At 44.5% G+C, this 16282-nt stretch overlaps 1 protein-coding gene across 3 annotated transcripts in view; it reads left to right on the top strand.

Moving 5' to 3' along the window:
- Positions 1 to 16282, top strand: part of LOC121862093 (6-phosphogluconate dehydrogenase, decarboxylating-like) — a 33907-nt gene that overhangs the window by 6008 nt on the left and 11617 nt on the right. Inside the window, exon 1 of one of the 3 annotated variants that reach the window (XM_042360062.1) lies at positions 13718 to 13752. The exons of 1 other annotated variant lie outside the window; for it this stretch is intronic. Coding sequence is in view for 1 of the 2 variants with exons in the window: in XM_042360061.1 (XP_042215995.1) it covers positions 14966 to 15129 (164 nt within the window). In the remaining variant the exon portion in view is untranslated. Of the gene's footprint in view, positions 1 to 13717; positions 13753 to 14950; positions 15130 to 16282 lie in introns of those variants that run through there. One more of the 3 variants, XM_042360061.1, reaches the window with a different exon arrangement.

Here is a 16282-nt window from a genome sequence, read left to right as displayed (position 1 = left end):
TACCAATATATGTTCTTGACAGGCATTAGGGAGTTTAATCAATCACATGAAATAAACTAGAGGTGCTAAGCTTCATGCATAGCAGCACTGTAAAGGAGATTCATATTTTAAGATTTTGCCCCATGTAGAAGGAGAGTAATGTGAGAGCTTCCTGTGGTGTGGTAACTGGTAGCCTTTAACCCTGGGTCATGTGATTGATCCTTCACTGGTAGATGTTAAGTATGTAACGCCTGAGGTGGTGGTGAGATACTTGCACGGCTGTGATTGGTGGAGGCACTTATCTGTACCGTCAGGTGAATGGTGGTGATTGGTCCAAGAGAGTTATGAAGGTTGTGGGGGTTTGCTGAGTGTGGTTAGTCAGATCAGGCCCTTGTCACCATATGGTCCAGTCCTAATAGATCCCAAAATATATAATTAAGAATTTTTGGCCAATTCTATTAGAGTTAGACCTTAATTGTAAAGTTCCCAATTTTAAGGGTTAGGTTAAGTTAGGCTAGGACTGGTTAGAATATCAGGTAGTAGGTTAGATTAGATTATGTTAGCTTAAGTTGTAGGTAAGGTTAGGTTCTGGGTGGTGTGAAATAAGAAACAGTGAGTGAGTGTCTGAAGGGTGGGTTGGCATACACATACACAGGTGAAACAAGCCATTAAGTAACACTGAAATGATACCAATGTTAGGAAATGTTGGAACTTGGAAATGTCGGAGTGTGTGTTGTAAATTGGTCTGCCAGGTTGAGGTTTCTCCTTATTAAGTAATTATTTTTACCTAGCGTAATTATCAACTAATATTGTGGGTGTAAGTGACAGCAGGTTAAGGTAAGCTGTGTGGTCTGCTGCCTGGAGTGTGAAAAGTGATAACTTGTGTCTGGGCGAAGGTTATTTGTGTGTGTGTGTGTTTGGGGGGTCAGCAAGTGATGGTGTGGTGTAGGTGGGTAGAGCGTATGTGTGTGTTTGAGGTCAGTGCTCTCAACACACCTTCCTCCAGCCAGTGGCAGCACTTTCTCTCCTGTTTGCCCGTCAGTTTTAACCCACTGCCCACCTGAGTCTCTATCTCTTAATCTCTCTCTATATATCTTCTCTCTATTTCACTCTCTCTCTCAAATACTATTGTTATTTTAATTAAAGAAACATTACAGTATACACCAACAGGCTAAATAATATAAAGTTGTTTCAGCACAGTTTAGGCATACATGAGTGTAACCTAGACAACACAGTATTTTATGTAATACAGTGGTGAGGAGGGGAGGTTAGTGTTCTGCTGGATCAATAGTGGAATACTGATATGATAAAAGGTATCATATAGATAGGAAGTATTGATCATAAATATACCATTTTCAGCTGTCGTCCACGGAATTCAGAATATATTTTACTCTTGGTCGTCGTAGATGAGCAGATACGAATAATTCATGTTAAAGTTTATAATCCGTCATACTCCATTTAATCTTTTGATTCAGTATTTTTTTATTTACTGCTTGACGTCATCGTGTTCTGAGGTTGAGTTACACCGCCTTCACGCAACACTTATCTTGTACTATGGAGAAATGCCATTTTGTTCCATACACGTTATATTATATAAATCGGCTGTAGAATTTGGCGTACATATGACAGAAAAATAAATTAGCTTTATAAAGTTGAGAAGATAGATGGGTAGTTTGTATTACTATTTGCATTATGTAATATGGACAACAATCTGCTGACTGCCTCAAGGACTCGTTATGCTCGAGCTTGAAGCATATAATGGTGAACCCGCATCATTACCTGTGCTGGCCTGACGTCACGTATATCAGCCAAAGTTGAGATGCTGGTAAATCTCCCACCTGGATAATGTGTCACCATTTACCTGGATAATGTCTCACCCTTTACCTGGATAATGTCTCACCCTTTACCTGGATAATGTCTCACTATTTCCCTGGATAATGGCTCGCCCTTTACTTGAATAATGTCTCCCCATTTACCTGGATAATGTGTCCCCATTTACCTGAATAATGTCTCACCATTTACCTGAATAATTTCTCACTCTTTACCTGAATAATGTCACACCCTTTACCTGAATAATGCCTCGTACAATATGTCAACATCTGGTTATAATTAGACCTGTCAAGTGTTTGGATAAAGTTGATAAGTTAGATAATATTGTAGTCTGGTGAGGTTTTTTGTGTTGGTTTGATTATCTGTTCATCTTATTGTTCACTATAAGGGAAGGGGGTGTATATATATGTCTCATCTGTCCGTCTGTCTGTCGGTCAGTATGAGATGTTGATTTGATTCCATAACGTGAGGAAATGCTGAGGGAATTTACAGGGGGGGGGGGGGCTATAGTAGCACTGGACCCATAGGCAGTAGTACCATCTGGACCAGGGCGTGGGAGTGCAGGTGGTGGTGGTCAGAGCCCCAAGCCTTACCTAGCTGAATTACCGTGTTCACGTTTCCGATTTCTCTTATTTTGTACGTTTCACCCATTTCTCTCTCTTTCTCTTTCCTCCCCCCTCCCTCCCTCTCTCTCTGTCTCTTCTCCTTCAACTACTTCCTCCTAATATGATAACATTATGGTATACACTGACTCTACTTATGAAGGTCAACTAAAATCTAGATGTTGGTTGGACTTGGTTGAATGTAAGAGGTGGAGTAATTAAATGAAGATAAGGTATGAGAATTAAGCTTAGAGAGATAATAAATAACAACTCGGTCCTTTTAGGGAGATATTGTAATGACTTGAGTTATCGAAGAGCAGTAATAATGCCATAACGTAAACAGTGTGATCCCCGGAGAAATTCTAATGTTGGTGACTTAATCTCGGTATCATTAACCCTCTGACCTATACTAAACTTATACTGGTACTTGAATATCAAACCATCCAAATAATCTGTGGGAATTTCATAAAGATTGGCTGATGATTATGGATTCTAAGTCAAAACACACATAACCTTCCCATAAAAAATAGTTAGTTTTCATTTTCTAGGTGAGCTTGAACTTTGATGTCTTCTCTTGGGGAATTTTCATCAAAGTCAGTTACTCCCAATGAGCTGTGAAAATTTGGTCAAGGACGGTTCAGTACAGTATTTCAGCCAGTGGAGTAAAAAATAATAATCTGGTGGCTGAGAAGCCGAACCTTTTCGTTTTGGGGGGAATAACAGCGGGTGTGGCCAGTGTTGGATGATGGTAGCTGATGGAGCGAACGTCATGGTAGTATGGCTAATGGTAGTAGTATTAAGAGTATGGTAATATATGGTGTCATGGTAGTACCTTTATATTTGTGACATTGACTTTGGCACCTCTTAAAGGGGAATGTCAATGCCACCGTAGTCCTCCTGTCTCCTGTAGCACATGGACACGCACGCATGCATTCAACCTTGACATATGGTGACTAGTCTAATGCTGCCTCTACCATGGATCGTAGGGCCATTTATTATTATTATTATTATTATTATTATTATTATTATTATTATTATTATTATTATTATTATTATTATTATTATTATTATTTACAACCTCATTTTGTCATTCGTGGTAGACTGGCATCCACTGCTATACCATTAACTACTTGCTAAGAGGTTGTACGTGTAATGGATGTGGGCAAGTTGGTAGACCACAAACTACAGAACAGTCTTTCAAAACCACTGATCTAGCCAGTCAGTCAGTCCTCCCTGGTCCCTGGTGGGTGTCTCCTTCCCCCATCCACCTACTCCTCCTCCCCCCCATATCTCCTCTACCTGCTCCTCCCTACCTCCTCCCCTCTACCTGCTAACCCTTACTTGCCCCTCCCTTCCTGCTCCTCCCTTCCTGCTCCTCCTACCTGCTCCTCCCTACCATCCCTACTTGCCCCTCCAGCCACCACCAGTTGCTGCTGTGCCCCCCAGACCATTCTTTTCTCCTCCTCTTCCTCCTCCACGCACCTTCTGTTACCTTTTGTTTACTGTTAATAGAAATCTTACCTGAGAAACAATGGCACACGTTACTTCACCTCACCCACCATACATCTTCCTCTTGCTCTACAGGCGTTGAGCAACTTACGCTTACCCCATTATGGCCAGTGACTGTTGCCACACACACACACACAAACACACACACACACACACACACACACACACACACACACACACACACACACACACACACACACACAGAGGTAGAAAGAGGTAGATAGATGAATATATAGGTAGGGTTAGGTAAGGGCCTGTTAGAAGGGGGCCCAGATGATCAGTCATCAAGTTAGATGACCTCGTCCCAGCCTCACTCAGGGGAACACTTAACTGTGACAGACCATCAACATTTAAGTCTTTTATCTGTGGCATTGCACTTTATTAAGGACCCCTCCCTCCCCCCTCCTCCCCTGATGACAGAAGCGTCTCCCAGTCGCTTATATGACCCTTAATGAACCCAACCTGTTGAAGGCTATTAAAACAAAACACCAGACCTTTTTGACCTGTACATTTTTCTTCTGCCATCTCTGTTCCTCTCTAGCACTTCCTCTCCTCCTCTTTCTCCTCCATACAGGTAGTCGTGAAGGAAAACAAAGTGCACGTCCCCCACTGCCCCCGGTACTCCTCCAGGAGTAACTTGCCTCTTGGCTTCAGGTTTGAATGATGGATGACAGGTTGTGTTGCTCCTGACGACTTTTACCACACCTTTACCTGCGGGATAGTATTGTAGTTAAGTGGCGTAGGTGTGGTGGTGAAACTTGGATAGCTGGTTATATTGTGCTGGAAAGAAGTCGTACTACAATCTGGGCCGTGCAGGTCATATATATATATACCGCTGTAATGAGTGTTGCAACATTATTACTGCCGCCTCAAGTTGCAATGAGGTTTTGCCTTGAAATTGAAGTGGAGTGAGAGAGAGAAAAGAATATTGAAGGGAAATGATAATGATGTGTGTTGGTATTACTGAGTTTTCTCTTGTTTGTGGTTAGTGGGTGTGTTGATGGGAGGGGGAGAGGTGGGAGGGGTGTGTGATGGGGGTGATGAGGAGGAGGGGTGTATGAGGTTGGGATGAGGAGGGGAAGTGTGTGAGATGGGGTGTGTGGAGAAGAGTGTGATAAGAGGGATGAGGAGGAAGAGAAGTGTGTGAAGGGGAGGGGGGGCGTATAAGGAGAATTGATTACAGTGTGAAGTCGGAATTAATATGACAACTAACCTTGAGGGAGCCGGAGGAGGAAGGAGGGCGGAGCAGCAGTACCACGTATTGTTGGTCAACTTTCACTGTGGGAGCAGGTTGATTTAACTGTACTGAAGGTCACAACTGTGTACTGAAGGTCATGACTATAATATATGTACTGTATACTGGAGGTCATATCTGTATTGGAGACCAAACATGATAATGATTTAGGTGCTAGGAGACCAAACATGAAAATATAATACAGTATATAAAAAACAAACAAACGCCATTTCACACTTAATATTTAGTGGATCACATTTGATGAGCAGACACATGACGTCACTCTACATTTGACCTTTTCATATATACTGTACTTCCGGTGGGACTCACATTTTCCCCCTCAGTTGGCGCTGTTTGTGTTTGCATGCCCAATGGGCTTGTTTTAGTCTGCCCAGTGATTGTACAGTAGATCCTGACGTAATATCACATGACACTTTGGTCTGCAACGCCACTGACACGCTCCTCTTGAGAGCCGATGAACAATAACAGTGATTCAGGTAACATCATACATTGAAACAGATGACCTCATGTTGTTGTCTACATTAAAACTTGTCAAATATTGAAAGTGTGATTCATGCTTCCTCTGTCAGGTGGCTCTCTTTGTTTACTTACATCCTGGGTAGCAAGGTTCCAACACTCCTTCCCTACTTTTTTTTTAGTCTGCCTAGTGCTTATCCAGTCATCTGTCATTGAGTAGCACAAACTGTGCAAGTCGTGTTCTACTGTTCTGCGTCAATCCCAAAAGTCTTTAGATCAGCAAGTCACCGTCTTATTCCCTCGTTTCTTGAGTGAATTTTATGGTCTTTTGCATTTATGGTCAAACGGAAGTGGGGGAACTCCCCGCTGCTGTAATCAAAGTGAATGACCACAGTGTCATGGTTGATGAAGTACAGTATAACACACAATCCATAATGGGAGTGAGGGCCAGTGGCACGAGATTTCACACACCTGTACTGTATAGTGTAACCCGGTCTACAGTGTCCTCACCTTTGATACTTGTTGACAGATCACACACTCAGGATCTCGTCTTGCTTCACCTACACCATGTCAAAGGACTAGAAATACTGTCTTAAAATATGTTACATGATTCAGTTAGTTACTTTCATTGAGCTTCCTGAGTGATTAGTTCTGTACTCAACATGTAGTACAGTACTAGTGTTATACTCAGCTTGTACACTACACTACCAACACACCCAGCCTACACCATCAACACGAACAGTATTTGTCTTTCTGATGTAGACATGCCAGTAAATTAGTGGTTACGTCAAAGAAACCTGGCTATTTTCTTGTTCCTGGATTTGCTCCCCCCGTAGATGTCCAACCACCTGTCTGTCACACCTTTTACTGGTTCACAGGATCATCACCAGCATGAGCCTTGTGTAGCTACTGTCATACTGTTTCCTATCATGACCAAAACCCATCATAGTAATAATAATCTGGATACTGTAGGGGCAGGTTGATCATGTTACTTACAACGCTGCCAGCACATCTCCAGGTTTATGTACCTCCCTTCCTTCTCCCTCTCCCTCCCTTCCATCTCCTCCCTTCCCTCTCCTCCTTCCCTCTCCCTCCCTTCCCCCCCCCCCCTGTATCTTTATGTATTGAAAGTGTTGTACGTCAGACTCGGGTAGATAAGACTCACTGAGGCTCTTTGGCACTGTGACTTTAGGGGCTTCTCCTTCTCTTAGTTTCTGAAGTAATGAAAAGCATTTTATTTTATTATAAGACTATTTGTAATGGACCACAGTTGGGGTATTTGAATATCGTTCTCACACAACTTATTTACTCATGTATTAATACAGTAAGTGTTTTTGTTTTTGTGCATTTGTTTGTGGTTTTTTGTATTTACATATGTACAGCATTTATGATTTTTTGGTGTATTTATTTATGATTTTGTTTATGTATTTGTTGGAATTTATTTATTTATGTCTTTGTTTCTGTATTTATGGCACTTAACATGATATTTCTAACCTTGCAACATGATTTTTTCTTTTACATTTTCCCTACATTAGAAAGTGAGGCCGTTGTAGATTCATGTTCATCTTGCAATATGTGTAAGGTTATTCTAGGTTGTTATGTCGAAATTGTTGCATGTGGTATTTTGCAACGTGCAATTTTTCGTCTTCGTACATTTTCGCCGGACGTTTCTCTGCTACTGTATGACTGTGTTGACCTTGCAGAGTCACACACCCCTGTAATACTACCCCAGAGGTTACCTGTATGACGTCCTGAGGGGGATGTTTCGCCCCACACACACACTGTATACATGTTATCTTCTGCATTTTTTGCCAATATATGATCTCTGCTTATGGATCATATATGTGGATTTGTGGTTTGTTTATAGATAGAGAGAGCTTGTATTTTATTATACATTATGTCAGAAAACAACACCTCTCCCCCTACGCTATATTACAAAAACAATTATATAAATATGAGTAATTAGAGGCTCAACTTCCTGTCCCTCTTTACCTACATGACCTCCAAACACATACCAGATATTACCAAACGTTGAGGAAATTTTGTGTATAAATTCGTCCTTGGGGTGTGGGAGAGAGAGTAGAGAAAGGGAGAGAGTTGAGAGAGACCTGTAGGCTTAACTGGCTGAGGTTGAGAGCCTTACTTAACTTACACACATCCGGCAATTTGCATCCTCAAGCTGGGGAAAGTAAAATTACTGTGTACTGTATTGGGTAATACTCCGACAAACTTGACTGGTACAACCGAGGCCGCTCCACCCACCCACACCCGCCGAGACCTACCCACACCCATCAAGACCGATGTGCACCCATTCAGAACAACCCACACACATCCAGAACCACTCACACCCACCCACCCATACATTAGCTCTAGTGCCACCTTGTACCCAGCCGAGTATAGATGTCTTCAGTGAGGTGGGTCGCTTTCTCTCTCTGGCTGTACATGCTCGGCCTCACTCTACTCAAGTCATCTGGGCAAATAGATGGGTGGGTGGACGGTTGGTTGGGAAATAGTAAGTGGACTCAACCAAGTATAAGCCCATTCTTTCATCCCAGTTCAATCTTACTCAGCCAAAGCCACTTCTCCCCTCCTGGCTTGTTTTCGACTTGACAGCATTGGTCCAAGTCATCCCGTCTGGCCAACCCTTACCATCCATCCAAGACCTCCCCCATTCTTCCAAGACCTCCCGCACTCAGCCAAGACCTCCCCCACTCATCCAAGACCTCCCCCACTCAGCCAAGACCTCCCGCACTCAGCCAAGACCTCCCCCACTCATCCAAGACCTCCCCCACTCATCCAAGACCTCCCGCACTCAGCCAGTCACCAGTGCGTCCAAGAGACAGTTGGTCTCAAGGTTCACCTGCACCCACAACACTGGCGGGTGGGTGTCTTGGTGGTAATGCTGGAGGCTGCTGTTTCCTTCCTTCTTTGTGGCCCTGGGCTAGGCGCTGCTGGTGTCTTCTTTAACGCTAACTCCTTCTCTTTCTGCTGCATCTCCTACTTCTATTCCTCCTTCACCTGTTCCTTCTCCTCCTGTTCCTCTTTCTCCCCCTGCCTGATTTTCCTGGTGTTGCTCCTGGTATACGAGTGTCGTAATATAAGTGTGAGGAATACAAGAATTTTGTCTCAAGGGAGAGGACACACACACAAGCAGACGGATGTTTGCCATGCCTGTATACCTCTTATAGTGTTTGTGAGGATGGATAAAAAGAAAATATTTTTTACGCGTGACAAGGACAACTGGAGGAAAGTGTGTGTGTGCGCGTGCGCGCAGCTTGATGTCTACACCAGTGTTCCTCTACTTCTCACACACTGGTGGGCTCTTAGCTGTAGTTCTCACTTTTGATGTTATCGGCAGTAGAGAGTTGTACGGTTTGAAACGGCGAGGCCCGAGTGATTCTTTTGTTAATTTCGTATCAGGGTTGAACTTCGGACGGGTGAATACAGTGGGTAGGACTGAGGATGGGTGAACACGGTTGGGTTGGGCTGCGGACGGATGAATACAATGGGGTGGGGCTGTAGGCGGGTGAACACGGTGGGTGAGGCTGAGTTTGCAAATGCTACCCAGAGAAATGAGAGAAAGTTCATGGAAGGTCATGACGTAGTTGATAACAATGGATAAAACATTTTTCAGCGCCACATTGCATGGCAGTGAAGCCTCAAGATATGATAACATGTTGAAATGCCTTCGGGGGAGCAGCCCCCACCACAGGGCTCCGACGCTGGTGTTCAAGGCGATGTGGTCGGCGGTGACAGAGAGACTCAGTTAATGTCGCAACACTAGTATATGTATGGATTGCAACACCTGCTAGCTTTCTACGATGTTGGCTGATTATGTTGGACTTATTATAATATATACCTCGGTAATGGTAAATATATTTCCAATTGATAAAAACAAATATGTAAAAAAAATGTTTGATTCCAGGGTTTTTATCAGTCTCTGGAAATACATGATAAGGTGGAAACTTGTGGTGGTGGTTAGGCATTAATATACAGTCATTTATCATTGTAATAACAGGAGTGAAAGACGAGACTTGTATATATAAGGTAATGAAGGAGGTGTCGTGTGGTTACAGCGTGACATCATGGTGTTGGTCGGCCTCCTCACACCACCAATGTACACCATATATATTAGTCTCTTGAGTTTGTTTCCACCACCACACTGGAGAGAGGAGGAGAAGCCTGGATGGTTTAATTATGTGTTTGTCTGTGTGTCCAGGGTTGTGGTTTGTGTGTGATGTGAGAGTAATCCATGGTTGTGTTTTTGTTATGGGGCTTTGTGGTTGTAGGTGTGTTATGGTTGTAGGGACACAAGTGGCAAGCTGTTTTTTTAAGCTTGTTGTTCCCGCCATTCAGGGAGAAGTACGAATACTGTACTCAGGAATCCATGCGGGCTGTCTGTTTCTTCGTTTGTCCGTCCATCCTTTCCTTCGTCCATCATGTGGGCTACCCGTTTCTTCGTTCATCCATTCCTTCATCCATCCGTCAATCAATGTGGCCCATCCGTTCCTGCGCTTTTTAACTGTTGATGGATTGGCGTAATAATTAATCTTGTTACGCGCTTAAAGACCGTAATTGTTGAAGGTTAGGTTAGGGTGGTAAGTCTTCAGATGAAATAACCTATGGTAGAGAGTCTTCAGGTGATGCATAAAAAAATATAATGAGATTTTTAGTCACTTTTATGGGGGAGGAGAATCTTGTTTACGCTGACGATCAAGGCCACGACGTCCAGGGTTTCACTTCTCTAGTCTCACCCTCGTATTAACAGCCACCTTGTCTTGAGACGTTCATTACCTGTGTTCACTCGCTCGCTGTTCTTGATCTACTAACATAGATTAATACCGAAACTTCCCTTGTGTGTGTGTTAGAAGTGAAATCTGGGCCCACATGTGTGGTATTAACATCGTGATTAATCTTGTGGGTAAATCTTGTCTCGTTGTTTATCATGATGGCCAAGAAATTGCACTCGACACGTCTCTCTCGCTTGAGGTGAGGTTAGATTAGCTTGTTAGGTTAGGTGAAAGGATTAGCTTAGGTTAAGTTAGATTAGTATGTCAAGTTAGGTTAGGTTAGGTCAGGTCAGGTTTCTCGAGAGTAATTCAACCCCGGTCATCGCGAGAGAACATTTTTCCCTATAAATACCCTCACATTTAATACACAGTACTATCATCAGTGTTATGGTCATCAGTGTAACAGGGACTCAGGATGCAGGAGGCCTTGTCTGTGACGCTCCTCTGTGTAACAAATAATTAACTGGTTTTTCCACAGCCAGCAAGCAGCGTGGCCTTACAGTGAGAGTCTCCATACAACTGCTCTCTCACTTCTCCCTGTGTGAGGTGTATAGATTGTGTAGATGCTGTACTGTATCTCCTTCCTTCCTCCTCTTCTGTCACTAAATAATATCATAATATAACATAAAGAGTAAAATACAGCTTTAGGAAAAATTTTTGGGTGAAGGGGGGGGGAAACCCCCACACCCCCGCTTCCTACCTCCCTCTCTTTAACCCCGTCACTTCCTCTTGGTGGGGGTATATATTACTTGGTGCTGTGGTTGATGTTTGTCGTCTAATCATTTGCTTGAAGATTGAGGGGGGGGGGGGAGGTCTTCCACTCGCCACCACAACCGCTGTGAATTATTACTATCTTTTGTTTTTTGTCGTCAGCCGCGTCATAACTTTTTTGGAATGGTGGTGTTGGAGGGGATCTGTGTCCAGGGTTTTTGTTTTTGTTTTTAGGCAGCCACCACACCACTGTTGTCACCGCCACCACAATCCCACACTTTCATCACCACCACACTCCCATCACTATACCTAAACCCCACAGACATAATCACTTCCACATCCTCCTTCCCCACATCACCACCTCCCACATATATCACAGTAATACCCCCCTCTCACCCCTCCTTCCACATCTTCCAGACTCCAGACCACCACTACCAAGAAGCAGCTCTACCCCATTTTGTCATAAGGGCGAAGGATTGTATTGTAGAGTGTAGCCAACCCGATCTTATGGCCAACTCGATCTTATGGCCCCTCCCCTGCAGGTACCGTATGTGTTGGTGTGGCCGCTTACACTCGCCACACTGGGATGATAAAGTGACAGCTGTGTACCTCAAGATGTTTGTTTTTGTAAGTGTCGTCTTATGTGCTGTTTGGTGCTACTACATCAGCTACGGGGTGTGTTATGTGTGGGGGCATAACCGAGACATCAACCCAGTCCAGACACGAGCGAGCGGAACTTGACGTCAATCATTATAGCAACAAGATCACATTGCTGAGTAGAGAGAGACGTCAAGATTACACACGCAGGGAGTGACGTAAAGTGGCTGTTATCACGAGTCCCCAGTTTGTTGGTGAACGTTTAGTGAACTGTCTCCCCCTTTACCCCTCCCTTTCCCCCTCCCTTTCCTCTTTCCCCCTCCCCTTTTCCTCCTTCCCCCACACATACTGTACCTACATACATATATACATAGACTTGAAAGAAATCTTTATCAGGTCAGGTCACTCGTTGTCTTAGATTAAACACTAAACTCCCTTAGTCTTGCCTCTTAAAGCAACAGCTAGTTAAAAGGTCAAGGGCACCAAGTTACTCTGTGGAAATTTTGTTACGTTTCTTTGTGACCTGATTGCTGTCTCCCTGCTCTAATATGACGTTTTTTGTCATTATTACCTGAAGATTAGACACCCCAGCTTATCTCACCTGAAGATTAGACACCCCAGCTTATCTCACCTGAAGATTAGACACCCCAGCTTATCTCACCTGAAGATTAGACACCCCAGCTTATCTCACCTGAAGATTAGACACCCCAGCTTATCTCACCTGAAGATTAGACACCCTAGCTTATCTCACCTCAAGATTAGACACCCTAGATTATTATAGCTCAAGATTAGACACCCTAGATTATTATAGCTGGAGATTAAACACCCTGGATTTCTTTGGAGGTGAACATCTTATCACAGCTTCCTAGAGGGTATCCTATCTGGGTATAAGGGACTCGTGATCTTTGTTTGACCCCGTGTTCTATTTTGCAGTAGACTCGTTAATTGAGAAACATAGGTAACAGGTCATAGATACAGGTAACAGGCACAGGTATCAGGTAAATATCTCATTATAATAACAGTAGAGAAGAAACATTCACCCAGGACCAGTGAGTGTGTTATTTCCTCTCCTGTCTTGATCCTTGTCTCTGAAGGTCACAGTGGAGGAGGTGCTGTGTGCCTCTGGGTTGGGTGTACAAGGCTGGGTGTACAGGGGATAGTGTACAAGGCTGGGTGTACAGGGGATAGTGTACAAGGCTGGGTATACAAGGGATAGTGTATAAGGGTGGGTGTACAGGGGAGATGTACAGGGCTGAGTGTACAGGGGATAGTGTACAAGGCTGGGTATACTGGGGATAGTGTACAAGGCTGGGTATACAAGGGATAGTGTATAAGGGTGGGTGTGCGGGGGAGATGTACAGGGCTGAGTGTACAGGGGATAGTGTACAAGGCTGGGTATACAGGGGATAGTGTATAAGGCTGGGTATACAAGGGATAGTGTATAAGGGTGGGTGTACAGGGGAGGCATTAGTGTCCAAGGTTGGGTGGGAGGGGACACGTTTTTCGGGAATGAGAGGGGGGAATAGACAGGAGATCAGGGGTGGGGGCGGAGGCAGGCACACGCACCGCTTGTTAATGCTCCAGCGCTTATTGCCTCATCATCTCTCGCACACACAAAACATACAGGTACCTATTTGTTCTTCAGGTGGTCCTAATTGTCCTTATTCAGGTATTCATATTAAGTTTTACCTGACCCAACTGAAGGAGGAACACCTTGGCCGGTCTCACAGTTGGGCGGACACCTAACACGTAGAGTTGTGATCGAACACAGCGGAGGGGTGAGGTTAGGTTAGGTTATGAGGAAGATGTATGTTTTGGGCTGAAGGAGAGGGAAGAGAAGAAATGGGACGAAAGTGGTAGGGAAATAGTTGCTAGTTAGACGGGGCGGAGTTTAAAGAGAGAGTGGAGGGGGTTAGGGAGGTGGGGTGGGGGGTGGCGTAGTTTCCCTGGGGTGTGCCACTGCCGTGTCAGTGTTACACTTGCTGGTGAACCGTGCGTGCGCTCCTTTCTCTAGTGCCTCTTCGTAACTAACTAACTAACTCACTCACTCACTCGATCGTAGGCCCTCACGCTCATTCACTCACACGCCCACCCACTCAATCACTCACACGCCCACTCACTCGTTCAGTCTACCCATACACGTACGAACGAGTAATTCATCCACCACCACACTCACCCAAATACAGACACACACACACACACACACACACATACACACACACAAGCACTCAGTGAAATTAAATCGCCAGTTCGATACGTGTTAATGTGACTACTTAATGTGACACGTAGTAGTGAAGGACATAACTAGCTTCGTGATGTGTGGGAGTGTTACTGTTGTATGGTGGTGACTGGCCCCCGTGTCTTAATAGACCCCAGCCAAATGAGACGTAATTTAACTTAACCATGAGGATTGGAGCCTTGTCCTAGTGGGTCCTATTTTTGATGGGTAGTTTAGCTTAGGTTGGGGCCATCTGTCCATCGATGGTGCTTTGTTTGTGTCAGTGGGGGTTATGGTGTAGGAGGACCAGTGAATTATTGAATAAGGAATGTTGAGGTCGATCATGGTGTTGTGGTGGGCGGGAGCTACAGGTGGTGATATGGTGAGGGGTGCTACAGGTGGTGATATGGTGAGGGGTGCTACAGGTGGTGATATGGTGAGGGGTGCTACAGGTGGTGATATGGTGAGGGGTGCTACAGGTGGTGATATGGTGAGGGTGCTACAGGTGGTGATATGGTGAGGGGTGCTACAGGTGGTGATATGGTGAGGGAGCTACAGGTGGTGATATGGTGAGGGGTGCTACAGGTGGTGATATGGTGAGGGGTGCTACAGGTGGTGATATGGTGAGGGGTGCTACAGGTGGTGATATGGTGAGGGGTGCTACAGGTGGTGGTGTAGTGTTGTTTGCTTTTGTGTGAAGGAGTGCTTATGCTGGTCCTTGTCTCATAGTGTGTTGAGTTTGTAGAGTTAGATGGGTGTGTGGGTTTATGGGATGATGGGTGTGTGTGTGTGTGTAGATATGTGGGCGAAGTTGCATGTGTGTGTGTGATGGTTATCTATTTGTGTGTTTGTGTGTGTGTGTGTGTGTGTTCGTGTGGGCTATCTTTCGAGCGGACGTGCGTGCGCCCTATCAAGACCTTTAACTGGACTCTCTAAACTGGACCAGTCAGTCTTGCTGGAACAGTTTCGAGTGTACGATCTGGCGCGCTTTCTACCTTCCAAAAGTTTATCGTTATGCATGAGGGTGTTTGGTTGTTTCCGCTCTCTCCAGGGCGTTGAGGTGAAGCTGTCAACACACTCCCCAGCGGTCATTGTTGCTCGTGTGTTCAACTCTCGACACATGGCTGGGGATTATGAGCTACCTGGGGTGGTCAACTCGGAGGCCTGGGTGAATCAAAACGGGTAGGTACTCACTGGGGTGTTGGTCATGATCCACGCATCGTAGGTCGACGGAGAGAGAGATTAGTTTTTGATATGATTAATTACGTCACGGTCTCACGTCATTACTCTTCCCCTTTCTCTTCCCCTCTCTTTCTCTTTCTCTCTTTCTCTTTCCCCCTTTCTCCTCCTTTCTCCCCTCTCTTCCCCCACTTCCTCCTCTTCCCCACCTCCCTCTCTCTTCCCCCACTTCCTCCTCTCCCCACTTCCTCCCTCTTCCCCACTTCCTCCCTCTCTTCCCACTTCCTCCCTCTCTTCCCCCACTTCCTCCCTCTCTCCCTCTCAACCCTCGGTACATTCACCCAGCTGGTTGTCACAAGCAAGAATGTATTGATTGCTGGTCACCTTTTGTCAATATTTTTTTTCTTCTTTTTTCACCTATTTTTCGCAGACGTTCACAATACAGTACTTCCCTGAGACCACATTCACAGAGGGTCGCCAGATGAATGCTCGTAAATGAAGGTAAACGAATGTATACCTAAATGATTGACTGAAGTTAGATATAGAAACAAGACCCGGAATAAGAGCTAAATTATACCGAGAATAACTATGCATTCCTTACTTGCATACCTTGATTAGATACGTGAATACTTTAATTTGGTACGTGCACACCTTAACTAGATACGTGCACACCTTAATTGGATACGTGCATACCTTAACTATATACGTGTACACCTTAATTTGGTACCTCCACTTGGCAGCAGTTAGGCAAGCAACACCAATTAGCTAGAATTATGTTTCAAAGCTTCTCCACCTTAACCTTGCCTTAATCTTACCTTACCTTAACATTACCTTAATCTTACCTTACCTTAATCTTACCTTACCTTAACATTACCTTAATCTTACCTTACCTTAATCTTACCTTACCTTACCTTTGCTAATCGAAACCTGAGAACGACAGTGTACCTCGAAACTAACCTAACCATTATGTTGCAAGTTACTCGTGAGTGACGTGTGTTCCTTGGTAGCTGGTTTTGTGTTGTGTCGAGTCATTGCAACCTCCAGTTTAAGTTCCTTTTATCGAGGTGGTAGTGAGTTCCGTTTATCGAGGTGGTAGTGTGAGTTCCTTTTATCGAGGTGGTAATATAACACGTCCTTACCTACTCACTGAGAATGT

The sequence above is a fragment of the Homarus americanus genome, unplaced genomic scaffold (assembly GCF_018991925.1).
Source record: "Homarus americanus isolate GMGI-L3 unplaced genomic scaffold, GMGI_Hamer_2.0 scaffold25013, whole genome shotgun sequence".
Classification (NCBI taxonomy): domain Eukaryota; kingdom Metazoa; phylum Arthropoda; class Malacostraca; order Decapoda; family Nephropidae; genus Homarus; species Homarus americanus.
This window is presented reverse-complemented; position numbering and strand designations above follow the sequence as displayed.